This window comes from Plutella xylostella, chromosome 28 (genome assembly GCF_932276165.1).
Source record: "Plutella xylostella chromosome 28, ilPluXylo3.1, whole genome shotgun sequence".
NCBI lineage: Eukaryota > Metazoa > Arthropoda > Insecta > Lepidoptera > Plutellidae > Plutella > Plutella xylostella.
In genome coordinates, this window is record NC_064008.1 from 6,921,394 (window position 1) to 6,937,276 (window position 15,883).

Genomic DNA, 15,883 nt, shown 5'->3' on the forward strand with positions numbered 1-15,883 from the left:
ATAGGTCGGAAGCAAGGAACATTGCACTAGGTACATCTCTATGGCACATGCGCGCTGGACTGGAGGCGCGCCGGCGCCATGTTCAATTTTCCGCCGAAAAGTTGGCCGCTATTCTTTGAAAGTATTTTTGTTAAGTCTTTACATTAGAAAACAAACATCTTTTATTAAATTATTATGTTTGTATTTGCAATATGCAATTGGAAAATCGATAAGGTAAGCTTGTGTGCGAATTATTTTAGGAAATTACGTAAAATGGAAATATTTTTATGTTTTTATCAGTAATTTGGCATCAGTTTAGTTACTAACCTAGGTTTTTGTTCTAGCGTTTTCGTTTCTAAACTCACTAAGTTTTGTGAAAATGGGTACCAACTTATAAGGATAAGCTTAATTCTGTCACCTATCCATACAATTTACCTACTTACTTTATTTTTCAGTGACAACAACAAGAAAATGAAAAAATCAACCGGACCCTTAAACCAAACATGAAATGCAGTATACAGGATATTCATTTATCTGGGAATTCTGGGATAACAATATTACAATGGCCATCAGACCTCGAAGTAGAAGGATAATGGAAATAAAATACAGAAATGAAATTAGGCAATTGTGTATATAAGTGTTATAAAAACTCAACCGTCGTGTGTGTTATTTTATTCACCCAAATAAAGTTTTACGTCTACAAATTTCTTTCTTTCTTCTTTTATAAAGAGTAATAAGTAGGTAGTATCTAGTAGTAGTTTCGTAAAGTCAGGCATATCTATCCACACCCCTTTTATATTTAGGAAGAAAGTCGCTAATTCATCTTGATTTTATGGTTTGATGACGGCATCGGATGACACTGCGAAGGTGTGATGTAGTCATATTCCGATTTCCGAGGTACCTACCTATGTTAAATGTCATACTCCATATTAGGGGTTCAGCAAGTATTTTAATAATCCATATTTCGAGTTATCAAATTATCTATTTAGAAACAACATAGATATGTTACTCAAATCATACATAAAATATTGGTAAAAATATGTATCACTTACGTTAATAGGGATAAAATAACACTGTTTTTTATCATTTCAAATATACATACTAAGTTAAGGTTTTCTAGGTAACCATGTTTTTTGCGTCAACAATTATCGTGTCATATTAAGATTCCTAGAGGATATTTTGTACCGCCGAATTAGGTTATAAGATTGTCACGTTCATCATTATTATTATGTAATCAAGCATATACTTCAAATGTTATTATTTGTAAAGTTATAAGCTAAAAATCATGACATAGTATTTTTCCTTATACCGAGGGTACCTCGGAGTAAGGAACAACGTATAAAAATCAGGCCCTTATACCGAGGTATTTTGTTTTTGAGTTTAAAGGGGTTAAATTAGTTTAAAAAGAGTTAAAATTTAAATTTAATGTAAGTATAAGAATATAATAAACTAAGTATAAACTATTTACAAAGTTGAACGTCGTATAAATATTAAAAAACACAATTATTAAATATGGCTGGCCTTACGTAAGCCGGGTCGCGTTTGTATGAAAAACATGGCGGCGTCGCCCTCACGGCACATTACATGAGTTTTTAGTAATTTTAGGCAATTTTAAACATATTTACTACATCAAGTAGTTTCAGTTAAAGATAATGAACGATTAAATGTAATTTTAGAGTATCCAAACCTATTAAAATAAGTAATAATCATGAAAATAAATATAACTCGAAATAAGGACGCCATTTTGAATACCGCGATATATGGACCCGTTACCTTAATGGAATAAGCACGCAACAAATATGATTGTCTGTATAGTAGACAATAATATTTTTCTTCTAGATAATAATAATGTATTCAGGTTTTAATTAAAAAAAAACAAAACGGAAACGGTTCAGCCGTTCGGTAGCTACTCTGCCAAAGAGAGATACACACACACAGATACATAGACATGCTAAACTTATAAACCCTCTTTTTTATCATGGATTAAAAAAGGGTTATAGTAAGCCAAAAGGGATGACTCACGAGCAATTTTATACGTCACGTAGGACTTTTTAACTACGAATTTTAATGATTCGTTTTTTAGTAACTCACTTACTATATAATATATACCCTTTTTTAAACACCCTGTACATTTATCTTAGACGAGCTTTAGCACAAAGTTTCGTTTCATCTTAAAAGGTTTTCATGCACGAGAGCTTAAACCGCATGGATCAAGCTTATATTTAGCATAAAAGTAGCTCTTAGGTAACACGCCTACCACCTAGGAAACGATAGAATTTTTCAAAAAGAAAATTAAAGTTAAACTTCCCGACTATTAACGCACATTATGAGTACCGAACGGGTGTGACTCAGGGGGTTATTGTGAACAACTTTATGTTCTACGAATATTAGAATTTTTTCCGAAAATAGAAATTTATAATAGTAGGTACCTATGATGTATGTATGTAGCATGTTTAAAAAAAACTTAAATAAAATAAAAAATAAAATATTTAGTTATTTTTTCGATGTTTTACTCATGCATGCCAGAAGCATATATAAAAAAAATATGGGTCACATATTTGCCTATATTTCGCACTCAAGACATAATTCCAGTAAAAGTTCGTAGAATTGCGTCGTTTCTTTATCAGAATGTGCGTCATGTGAGACGCGGGTCCATTAGGGTCCTCTTCGTCGAAAGGAAAATATTAGTGTTGTAGCGCGATGATGTTCTCCTATCGATAGTCTATCAGTTTATAGTATCGATAAATAAAAATCAGAATTTAATTTATTACTAATAACATTATCGAAAATCATTCAACTATCGATAACTTATCGGTCTATTGATACGAGGGCGGGTCAATAAGTCCGTGACTTTTATAAATTCCCGCCACTTAACTGAAAGAACAACATTGTTCCTGTCAACAGGCAACTGTCAGTTGACATCTGTCAAAATTTGGACAAGTTACGTCACTTGGTTTGTGTTTTACACCCGTTCTTAGCAACTACCGCGTGATTTAAAAACATAATGGAAAAAACTGAATTTCGTGTGCTCACTAAGCATGAGTTTTTGCGGAAAAACCCCATCACTGAAACCAAGGCTAAGCTTGATAAAGATTATGGGGACTCTCCACCATCAATATCTATGGTAAAAAGTGGTTTACTGAATTCCGTTGTGGCCGTACAAGTACGGAAGATGCCGGACGTTCATGGCACCCAGTTGAGGTCTCTACACCTGAAAGTCGCAGCTTAAGGAATTTAGGTTTATAACTGTATTATATATATTATATAATATATAGATATAAGTAATGCTATCGTTAGAATAAATTACAATCACTAGCAATGAAAACGTTCCAGTTACGAAATTTCATATGGATTTTTTTAATTTTTACCATTTTTCTTGGTATGATTCTGATGTGCTCTTGTATAGCTGTTAAACGTAAATCAGCAATGTTATCGATAGGCCTATCGATCGGGTACATGCTGATGAGGCCAAAAAATCGACTGTTTATTCCATCGACTTTTCGACAACACTAGAAAATATCTATCTACGGAACCAATGAAGCTTGAGAGTAAATTAAGATACTATCAAATGGCATCAGGGCTGAGTAATGGACGTATGCCTGTCCAGTATATCCTGAACTGTGACGTTAAGAACTTGACATTTAAATTGATGGAAGAATGTCTTTTTTAGAAGTGTTTTTAGGCGTAAGGAAACAAGGGGGGGTTAGTCAATCTTCTGTGAAAGGAACAATACGAATGCTTTTTTGTGTAATCTTTTATGAATGCGAACCTGTCGTTATTTTTGGTGATTTGTTCAAACAACTTTTGGCTTTTAGTTTAAATATCGGCATACTAAGCTGATACCAGGCGTCCAACAGTTTTCCTACTGGGAACGCAGCTTTATAATTATAATAATAACTATGTGGGGACATCTCACACACGGCCATCCGACCCCAAGCTAGGCAGAGACTGTAATATGGGTATCGGACAGCAGATATATCTACACAAATACATAGATAGATACATATTACCAAATATAAATATCAACAAACAAAGACCCGAGTACAAATATCTGTCTTTAAACAAATATCTGCCCCAGCCGGGAATCGAACCCGGGACCTTCGGCATAGCGGCCAGGGTCACTAACCACTACACCACTTGGCTTTAAAACGAGTCCTACATTAATCACTAGAACTCTACCGATAATCTACGTGTTATATGCTCTCTTAAATAAACTGCCAACACTGCATCGGCAGTTAATAACGTTTTAAATCAACCCTCTCCGTACACTCGTAATGTTGATACATCAGCCGGCTGTGATTGCCCTCTGCGGCCATCCTTCACGCCATTGACGGGTTAACGTGATTTACTTGGGAATTTGCAGATTCGCGCGTCTGTTGGGGGGTTGGGTCGTGTTTATTTTCGAGGCTACAGTACAATAATCAAAAATTGTATAGTGGAAGTCGCGAAAGTAATAATATTTATATTTATATTTGTTTGATTGAACCACTAGCCCGTTCATTGGATGGCGCTATTCAGTTGTATGACTAAAGGACAACTCGTCAAGTCGTTCATTGTAACGTTCGACGTCTTGACTGAACGTCATTCAGCGAAGTCGTTGAATGGGATATAGTATAGCAACTATGTAATGTATGGTTAGGGTGAACATGACCAGACAAGAGTCAACAAAAAGACTATGTTACAAAGCTCTTATCTCAGTAATTAACTAAACAATAACAATAAACGTACCTACATATTGTTGTTCATAATTATCCAGTTTCGCCACAATTTTTCTTTGAAACTATCCGCCCGCGGCGTAATAATATGTAAATCCATGTTGTCACACTATTTTAACACAAATAACGCACTTTAAAGCTAATTTATTTGCAAAAAACTAACAATATAGGTGCTTTTTGTGTCAGCTGTTAGCTGTTAGACGCCATATTTGTTTTGTTCACCACTTGACTGATTTTAAGTCAGCTAACTAGTTGGACGTTTTGTGACGCTTGTACAATCAACGTTCGGCCTAGTCATACAATTGAGTAGCGCCATCCAATGAACGGGCTAGTGGTTCAATCAAAAAGGAGATTAAACCAGATGCCTGCGACATATATAATAATTTATAGCGAAAATAGCATAATATTATCATGTCAACTGAGCTCCGGGTGCAATTTTTTTTACGGGGTTTAGATAGGTATCTATAGAAAATCCGATAAATACAAACTTTATGTAGAAGGATAATAAAGAAGTGCCTAACTTAAAATTAAAAGGAATTAATAATACATTATATATGACTGATATTCTATTCAATTCACTGTGGGGTCGTTAATCTGTCTCTGGAAATGACAATGGGCAGATTGGGACCACCCTCCAATAGCATTAAGACTAACATCGTTGGATAGGTCTTGTCAATAGGAATAACTTTTGCTATGACAGCTTTGTTGTCACAGTTGTCCGTTCAGAGATATTTGACTTATAAGTTCCGATACTCGTCAGTTCATCTTACTGCTATTGGAGGCTGGACCACCCTCCAATAGCATTAAGACTAACATCGTTGGATAGGTCTTGTCAATAGGAATAACTTTTGCTATGACAGCTTTGTTGTCACAGTTGTCCGTTCAGAGATATTTGACTTATAAGTTCCGATACTCGTCAGTTCATCTTACTGCTATTGGAGGCTGGACCACCCTCCAATAGCATTAAGACTAACATCGTTGGATAAGTCTTGTCAATAGGAATAACTTTTGCTTTGACAGCTTTGTGATAACAGTTGTCCGTTCAGAGATATTTGACTTATAAGTTCCGATACTCGTCAGTTCATCTTACTGCTATTGGAGGCTGGACCACCCTCCAATAGCAGTAAGACTAATGTCGTTGGATAGGTCTTGTCAATAGGAATAACTTTTGCTATGACAGCTTTGTTGTCACAGTTGTCCGTTCAGAGATATTTGACTTATAAGTTCCGATACTCGTCAGTTCATCTTACTGCTATTGGAGGCTGGACCACCCTCCAATAGCATTAAGACTAACATCGTTGGATAGGTCTTGTCAATAGGAATAACTTTTGCTTTGACAGCTTTGTGATAACAGTTGTCCGTTCAGAGATAGCTTTACTTACCACATACGATGACCACAAACACAACACTCCTCCACCATTAATTATAAAACTACATTTTATCCTATCGGAACTTATATGTCATATATCTCTGAACGGACAACAGTGACAACAAAGCTGTCAAAGCAAAAGTTATTCCTATTGACAAGACCTATCCAACGACATTAGTCTTACTGCTATTGGAGGGTGGTCCAGCCTCCAATAGCAGTAAGATGAACTGACGAGTATCGGAACTTATAAGTCAAATATCTCTGAACGGACAACTGTTATCACAAAGCTGTCAAAGCAAAAGTTATTCCTATTGACAAGACCTATCCAACGATGTTAGTCTTAATGCTATTGGAGGGTGGTCCAGCCTCCAATAGCAGTAAGATGAACTGACGAGTATCGGAACTTATAAGTCAAATATCTCTGAACGGACAACTGTGACAACAAAGCTGTCATAGCAAAAGTTATTCCTATTGACAAGACCTATCCAACGACATTAGTCTTACTGCTATTGGAGGGTGGTCCAGCCTCCAATAGCAGTAAGACTAATGTCATTGGATAGGTCTTGTCAATAGGAATAACTTTTGCTTTGACAGCTTTACTTACCACATACGATGACCACAAACACAACACTCCTCCACCATTAATTATAAAACTACATTTTATCCTATCGGAACTTATATGTCATATATCTCTGAACGGACAACTGTGACAACAAAGCTGTCAAAGCAAAAGTTATTCCTATTGACAAGACCTATCCAACGACATTAGTCTTACTGCTATTGGAGGGTGGTCCCAGCTCCCATATATTTTTGCCCATCCTCTTTTGGCAATTCTTCATTTATATTATTATTCATTCTTATCAAAACAAAAATAAAAAATACAGATCTTTAAAATAACTACTAACGCCTACTTTCCATAATGTAAATTATAATTCTTAAGATTGAAAAAGAATATTAATTTGCAATTTTAGAGATGAAATTTTATTTTTAGATGACCGTGGGCTGTAATAACTTTCAGACATGAATGATTTGACATCATAAATTCGTGAGCAATGAAAAAGTTTCAGTGGAAATAGCACCAAATTACTCCTAAACAGATAATTAATAAGTTGGCGCTGTAAATATGTAAAATTATTTATTCAAAATGAAAAAAGGCAAGTCTTTGTAAATCTTATATTCGTTAAAGTTTTTTTTTCAATAAAGATGTTTACTGATAAAATGCCACCCTACACCCTGCATTATACTTGACGGGTTATATTAAATATTACGCCCTACAGAGGACCTCTAGGGAAGTCCCTTTTGCAGTTGAAAATATCCTTAGAGGGTTTTTCTTGACCCGGAATAATTAAGTTACCCGGACCATGGGGTCACTCTAGCTTTACAAAAAAACTTACGAGCGAGAGCAGCTGTCATGCAATCTGTGGGGTTACCACAATGACAAAGGAATAAAGAGAGGACCTGGCATAAAAATCGGTACTTAAAAATATATCGTCGTCTCTTTTTAACTTATTGGTGTTATCCTACGTAAAAAAGGACAACAGTAGTTTTGTCTTTGCCTAAAATTACAACATTGCGACCGGTCGCCATTTTGATTGACATCCAAACACAAGGTACTTCAGCTGTCAAACAATTTGTTTGTTTATACATATTTTTCAAGAAAAAAAGCCGCCATTTTAATTAAAACCAAAGTTTAGGTAGGCGCATTTTTTTCGTGGATATGCCATGTCCTCTCTTTATTCCTTTGTCAATGGGTTACCACCACCACCGGACATTATTTTGTCTGACATATTGATCAGCGCTCATGTTGGTAACGATATAAACTAAACACTTATACAAATTCCGGTTAACTGCCTATCGAATTTCCTATCCTATCGACAAGTGTCATTGATTTTTGTGACCTCATTAGTATTCAGAGTATACTTACTTGACTTGTTCATACTTTTGGTGATTATCTGTATAAATTTGATGATATCGCGGACTCGGGCATGTTATTAAATTTCGATTGCGTTAGTACCTACATATTTTTGCAATATAAAGTAACCCTTCAGGTCCGTATGGGTAGATAAGATCTCTTTTACTCGTATTTCACGTACTCGTTAACATTTAGGTCTAGAGCCTTATTATAAAACAGCCTTATTATATTTGAAAACCCGGAAACGATGACCGTGCGTGACTTTTTCTTAAAACTTAAGTGGGATCTAAAATTTGCAAGTGCCAGTGTGCCAGTACCTAGGGCAAATTTTAAATGGAAAATCGGCTGAACCCATTTTAACCCTGGATTACACACTTGACATTATTATTATTATAAGCAACTTTTTACCCCAAAATTTTAAACTGACATAACCTCTAATACTTACCTATCACCTAGTTTACTTCACTATATTATTTTCCATACGTGATTATTCAAATAACATCACAAAATGTGAGTAATACCTATCTATTTAAGTTTAGTTAAGTAAAGGGGGAAACTTAAAACCAGCTAGCATTGTGATGTTGTAGTTGCACAACACATAACATAGCTGACTCTACTTCTTTTGCCATACAAGTGCATAGCATAATAGAATATCACTAGATAAGTTAGGTTATGTCTGTATTTCTGGGTATTTTTGTGTGGCCTAACGTGACGTAATTCTTATTGATTTGATTTAAGGCGAAGCTCGCTAGAAACGGCTATCATCATCATCATCATCATCATCATCATCTCAGCCATATATAGGACGTCCACTGCTGAACATAGGCCTCCCCCAATGAGTCCCACCTTGTCCGATCTTAGGCGGCCCGCATCCAGTGCTTCCCTGCGGACTTGACTATATCGTCCGTCCACCTCGCGGGGGGGCGCCCAACGCTGCGCTTAACTGGAAACTGCTAGTACATAAACAAATAAAAGAACACTCACCGACAACACTGAGCAGCACTCTCCTCACAAGCGGCGGATGCGTGGATATCTGACACTCGTAGTACCCCTCGTCCCTTTCACTGACGTACTGTATCAACAGGCGCCAGTCATTCGGGTGTTCGAATGCGAGTGAGTAACGAGAGTCGGCGGAGTAGGTGTGGCGGCCGAACGAGAGGAGGTGCAAGTCTTCGCCGCGTCGCCGCACCCACGATATCTGGAATAGGATAGACTAGAATAAGTTTTTAGTCAAAAGAACAAACTTATCGTAAAGCATAGGTACCAAGGGAAAAAACAGGGCAAAAGAAGACCTGGCCGTAGAAGAACTCACTGGCTACAGAACCTCGCCGAATGGTTCAATATGTCCACCATAGAGCTATTCCGACCTGCGACTTCCCGGGCCCAAGTGGCCATAATGATAGCCGACCTACGATAGTAGATGGCACCTGAAGAAGAATTGGTACCTACATCCCACAAAACCAAATATGGTTAATCTGGTAGTGAACACTGTTTGTAAGGGTAAATTTAGATAGTTTTCAGTGGGGGGAAGGGGTGATACGAAAATCGTAATACCCTTGTACCTACCGAGTAGAGTGGTGAGACAGTATCCTCGGCCGAGCACTCGGTCAAGTTATAAATGAAAGCAAAGAAATATCATCATCATCACAACCCATCATGTCTCTATCCAAATAAAGACGGGTTTAATGAGAGATGGCCTAGTCCACTACGCTGACCAAGTGCGGGTTGGTGGACCCCAACACAAGCAAGCTTGAGCTGAGAGAGTTGTCGGGTAAGTGGGCAACCCGACTTTATAAATCATGTCGAAAGAAATAAAATGTGGGAAGTACAAATGTGGGCTTTGGGTTGTAGTAAAACTAACCTAATCAGGTGATGTCGTCTTTTCGACTAGTTCAGATGGTCTTTAGAACCACTAAACTAATTTTGTAAATTAAATAATTCTTGTAGACGACACGTCGTTATTTGTGAGTGTCGTTATTTACTTTTTAATCCTGAATTCCGCTGCAAATTCCGTTTTAAGGCGAAGCGAAATTTGCGGGAAACAGGTTTTACAGTGCCTCGATTTACCTGATTTATACAGGGTGTTCTAGATTGTAAACGTGTTCTGGAGTGGCGGCCGCGACTAGGCAAACGTAGTGTGGGACGCCCTCCGGCTAGATGGGGTGACGACTTGCGAAAGGTGGCTGGTTATGATTGGATGCGGAAAGCTAAAGATCGCATCCAGTGGCGTGCTTTTGGAGAGGCTTCATCCAGCAGTGGACTGCTATAGGCTAATGATGATGATGATGTTCTAGATTGTGCCTAGTTTTAGCTGGTCTATACAGGGTGCTTTAGATTGTGTCTGATTTTATCCGATTTATACAGGGTGTTCTATAAATAATATAATAATATGCCTGCATATATAGAAAAGAGTAAAATTTTCTTATAGAATTTCCATAAGTCGTAGAACAAAAGCCCTTAATTTTATAACGCGCCGATTGATTTGATTTGATTTGATTATATCCTAATCTAATAATATATTTTGTTATTATAATATATCCAATTATAACAAACCGTTGCAAATACTGCAAGCTCTACAATACCGCGAGGTAAGTTGTAATTTCATACAAACGACAAACGGCGTAGTACGCCGTTACGCCGCGTAACTGACCATTTAATCAAACTGCACCGGCCGAGTTGAATAAGCAAGGCTTTCATTATGAACAGTGAATGCGGTTAAGGCATAAGAGTATTGTTTTTAGAGAAAGTAAAAGTAGTTTTCCATCGGTGAGGCGAAACGAGGAGAGATGATTGAAAAATTATATAAAATCAAATTGTATTTTTTGGGAATTTTAAAAAAATACAGTTCCGCTTGACAGTAAAGAATTGTAAATATTCAGGAGAGCTAAATTAACTTTTACCTGACTGTACTCAATACTCAATCTTTTATTGCATCCATAAGTAAGTTTTACTGGTGTTCAATACATGAAATTAGGAACTTTATGGACCCTGTCGGGCACAGCAAATTAAAAACTAAAATAAAATAAAGGGTTTAAAAATATCCTTAGTACCTAATAAGTACCAACCGAAGTATACTTATGCTATTTAGGAGTCCAATTCAAATAGATTAAAAAATATTGGAGTCATTTGGTGTCTACCTTTTGCAAGTGGAACTTTTCCATTGCTCTTAAGTGTATTCATGGAATATTCGGAAACCTTACAGCAACAGAACTGCGCTTTAACACAGTTGCACATTGTTTGTGGGGCACCATTATGCATTGTCCCGACTATAGAACTAATTATAACTTGTGGGGCTTCATGAGACCAGAGCGTGGCGCCGTGGTGACCACTTTAGCCACTTTGCCCACTTCTGTTGTATAAATTGAATTGTTACTGTGATTCTCGAAGTTTTAACGTCGAATGCGGTATAGCGAGGGTGGTTTCAGTTTGTACAGTCTGCCAGAAGGTATCCGAGCTCCAAGTATTATTATTATAAACTTTAGGGCCGTATACAGTTTTTTTTAATTAGCCTGTTTAGTTTTCCACTGCTGGGCAAAGGCCTCCCCTTTTTCCTTCCACACCTTTTGATCCTGTATACAGTTATCATAGTAAATAATATATAGCTAATATGGTTAGCCTATGCAAACTTAAAAAGAATATACAAATTCAATTGTTAGACAAACTGACACATGGACCATAATTATTATTTATATGTATAATTAAAAATACTTCGTATTTATAAACTTATCATTACATTTAACATTATGTTACATTTAACAAAGGTTGTCTTTCAACACAATCACTTTTAGTTATAAGACCTCCTTTTCTACCCTAATTAAGTTGCAATTTGTTATTCCTATGATTCTTTGTTGGTGTGCAAATAAAGCGTATCCTATCTAACTATCTATGTTTTGCATAACTTTCAACTCTATAACTTTTGAACTGCGAAACCGATTTCCATGAAACATGGCTAAGAACACCTAGGGTAAAATTACCTATGACCCTAAATAAAATGAAAATCGATTCAGCCGATTGGGAGCTACGGATCACACTTCGTTACCACAGACACAGAGGCACGTAAAACTTACAAAAGACCTCTTTTTTTTCAACGTCGGCGATTTAAAAAGGGTGGACTGTCAGTTACAATATGTTGTGTTTATGTAGAAAATATAGTAAAAGGACGGGTTATGTGTTTTTGTCTAGACTTCAGACGGCGAACTATAAACACTGTCCGACTCTAAACTGCTAATTCTTGTATATTCAGAATAAAACTACTAACACATGTTTTTTTCGGTATAAATAAGCGTTATTTGTTAGAATAATGGTTTTTGGTTGATGTTCTCTGTATATGAACCTCCTAATTCATAGAACAAACTGTATATTTACTAGTTATGTATTATTATGTTTGATATTAGCATTTATTCCAACCGTTCACCAAGAATAATTATTACAGTTACTGATATTATTATCTCGTAAAGCACTTTGACTCTGTGCCGAAGGTTTTGGGACGGAATCCCAGCCGAAGTAAATATTTTTTAAAGGCAATAACTTAATATCTGTTTTTTATGTAAAATTATTGTGACGGTCGAATGGCGTAGTGGTTAGTGGCCTTGACTGCTAAGCCGAAGGTGCCGGGTTCGATTCCCGGCTGGGGCAGATATTTGTTTAAAATCTGTACTCGGGTCTTGGGTGTTGATATTTAATATTTATATATCTATGTATTTGTGTAGATATATCAGCTGTCCGATACCCATAATACAGGCGCTGCCTAGCTTGGGGTTGGATGGCCATATGTGAGATGTCCCCGCATATTTATTTATTTATTTATGTGATATAGCTGTTCCCGCGCGCTTCGCTTCGCCTTAAAAAGTTTTCCCGTGGGAATTCCGGGATAAAAAGTAGCCTATGTTCTTTCCCAGGGTCTAGACCGTATATATACCAAATTTCATTCAAATCCGTTCAGTAGTTTTGGCGTGAAAGAGTAACAGACAGACAGACACAGTTACTTTCGGATTTATAATATTAGTTAGGATTTCCAACTCGCATGATAAGCGTAGATATTATGGAAAATCTCCTCAAATCTTGGAGGAGGACCATGTCCTGCAGTGTACTATAGAGTGTTTATTTCTACGTATTAACTAGAAGGTTTATGACTTTCCACTCTTCCCTCAGAGTTCGTTATCCACCCACTAAAGTAAAAGTTAAAGTACTTTTATTCCTCCTTAAAAATATCAACTTTTTGCCGAACCTCAATTACTTTGCAAACTACGCCTCATTCAGAAAGGGCTTTTACGCAATATAGCGAGCCTGGGGTCGTCCCACGCTATGTTTACTTGTTTGAGGTCTTCATTCGAGTACCTATTCGCTTACCCAATCGATATTATCGATTCATTTATTTCGGAAACGAACCTATCGCAAAAATATTTGACAACGATTTTCGAATTAAATCAAATTTAACTGAAAGATTGAGCTTCAGAATAGAATCCTAATGTATTTTTTCTAGACAGTAAATTTTATTAGAAACAGTATATATATCATTGCTGAAAAAATATAAGATAAATTTCAAAATTTTGCTGGCTGTGCCAATCTTAGATTATTAAGAAAAATTAATGTACATTTTTCATTTTGACAAAATTGCTGTACATTTAGTTCCAACATAACAACAATATATTAACGAGACACAAAGATGGACGGCAAACAATAAATTACATACAATTCTCGACGCTAACGTCCTTTCTGTACAAGGTGTCTATCTATCTAGACTATTCTAGACTAGACAGAATTAGGTCACACATATCAAGACAACTAGGAAGATGCTATTATTTATCCGTTTATTGTGTTAGAATACGAACACTTAAATAGACGGTGTGCCATGAACGGAAAATGTGGTATATTTCAAGAAAATATAATAAAACATATAATAATATAATATGTGGGGACATCTCACACACGGCCATCCGACCCCATGCTAGGCAGAACCTGTGTTATGGGTATCGGACAGCTGATATCTACACAAATACATAGATAGATACATATTAAATATAAATATAAACACCCAAGACCCGAGTACAAATATTTGACTTTAAACAAATATCTGCCCCAGCCGGAAATCGAACCCGGGACCTTTGGCATAGCAGTCAGGGCAACTAACCACTACGCCATTCGACCGTCGAAAAAATTATATACCTATATACAGCCGAATTGAGAAACTTCTCCTTTTTAAAGTCGGTTAAAAATATCAGCGACTGAAGCTATTCTGACTGGTCAATCTTTTTGCCATAGTGAGGAATCCTAATATATAAGTAGTTCAGAGCCGTAGAATAGATTATAATAGAATATAATTTATTCAACTCAACACAGAAATATTTGCTGATTGTCAAGATTATGAATCTACCACCATTTAACAAAGCCTCAGTGATCGAGGTGATAGGTCAGTCGTGTAAGCGTCCGCTTCTCACGCCAGAGATGCGGGTTCGAATCGTGCCACTGACGTGTAATAATTCGGTCTTTGAAACCATCGTCCTTGGGTGAAGGAAAACGTCAACTGCAATATGCGTTTATTATGTTGTTACACATATACAGGGTGTTGCAAAAAGGGTATACTAAGCCGAAACCTACATGTGCTGCATGGAAATCAGAATTTCAGGGCTGCACATGTCGGTTTCGGCTTAGTATACCCATTTTGCAACACCCTGCATATACAAGGTAATACTTATAGCACTTTTCAGGAACCAGTCGTTTATAATAGAAAACCATCGAAATGTTCGGTTCAGCTGTATTTGACGCTCAATACCACAAAGTATTCATAAAATATTACATTATTTATAAAATAAATCTTCTGTGTCTGTTGTGCAAACTATGTTAGTATTCCATATACCTATTAAATTAATAAATATTATGCATATTCGAACATACTCATGAAGGTAAATAATCATGTTATGATAGTATTATGAAATATAAAACCCTACCTATTATGTAGTGGTACTAGGGCATGCAATACCGCAATACCGGTATTCGTAATACCGGTATTAGGAGCAAAATTCACGCTTTTTTCAATACCGGTATTGAAAGTTAATACCGGTATTGAAGTAATACCGGAATCGGACTTTTTTAGGCTATAATAAAGCGATTAAGATATAGTATTCCTATGTACTGTGAAAGCGCACTTGTTTCCAACCGTTTGATGCAGTTTTCGGCCGTTTAATATCTACTGTTGTCCATGCGTAAACGGACACTGGATGTAAAAAAAAAATAATTGTAAAATTTAAACTAATACTCAATTCTCTCTACAAAAAACTGAATTTCATTGCTTTTTCTCGTTTTATTTTGACCTATACGACCTTTAATCACAATATATGCCATTTATTACAAGGAAATCTAATACCGGTATTAATACCGGGATCCCGGTATTGAGTTGCAATACCGGAACTCAATACCGGTATTGAAAATAGTTCCGGTATTACATGCCCTAAGTGGTACATAATACACTCACGGGCAATGAAAAAGTTCCACTCAGAAAATGCCGACGCAAGCACCCCATTTTTTAATTATTTCTTTTTAAATTTGAACAAAATATTATTGTTTTTAATTGGTAATATCCTGATGCTCAGTTAAATGTACTTCAATGTTGCAGAAGGCTTCATTAAGCTAGCTTTCTCCGTTTAGGAGTAATTTGGTGTTGTCTCAGTGTTTTGTCAGTGGAACCTGTTCATTGTGCGTGAGTGTAATATGTAGGTACACACTTTTATATATTATTTACTTCAAACAAAGATTTGTGTTTGGTGGAAGCTTATCTGTCTCTCACTCAGTTGGTCCTGACAGAATACCAGCACTGTGATCATTTATTAATAATTATAGCATTATGCTGAGGCAGAATAATTTTTCTAACATTGTATATTTTTCATATTTTAACGTCTTTCACGTGAGTAA

The 15,883-nt window shown here is 36.4% G+C and overlaps 1 protein-coding gene across 1 annotated transcript in view; it reads right to left on the bottom strand.

The window, feature by feature from the left end:
* LOC105383971 (titin homolog) overlaps positions 1–15,883 on the bottom strand; it is a 132,642-nt gene that overhangs the window by 19,588 nt on the left and 97,171 nt on the right. Inside the window, exon 5 of the mRNA XM_038111121.2 lies at positions 8,960–9,173. Coding sequence (XP_037967049.2) covers positions 8,960–9,173 — 214 coding nt within the window. The remainder of the gene's footprint in view (positions 1–8,959; positions 9,174–15,883) is intronic.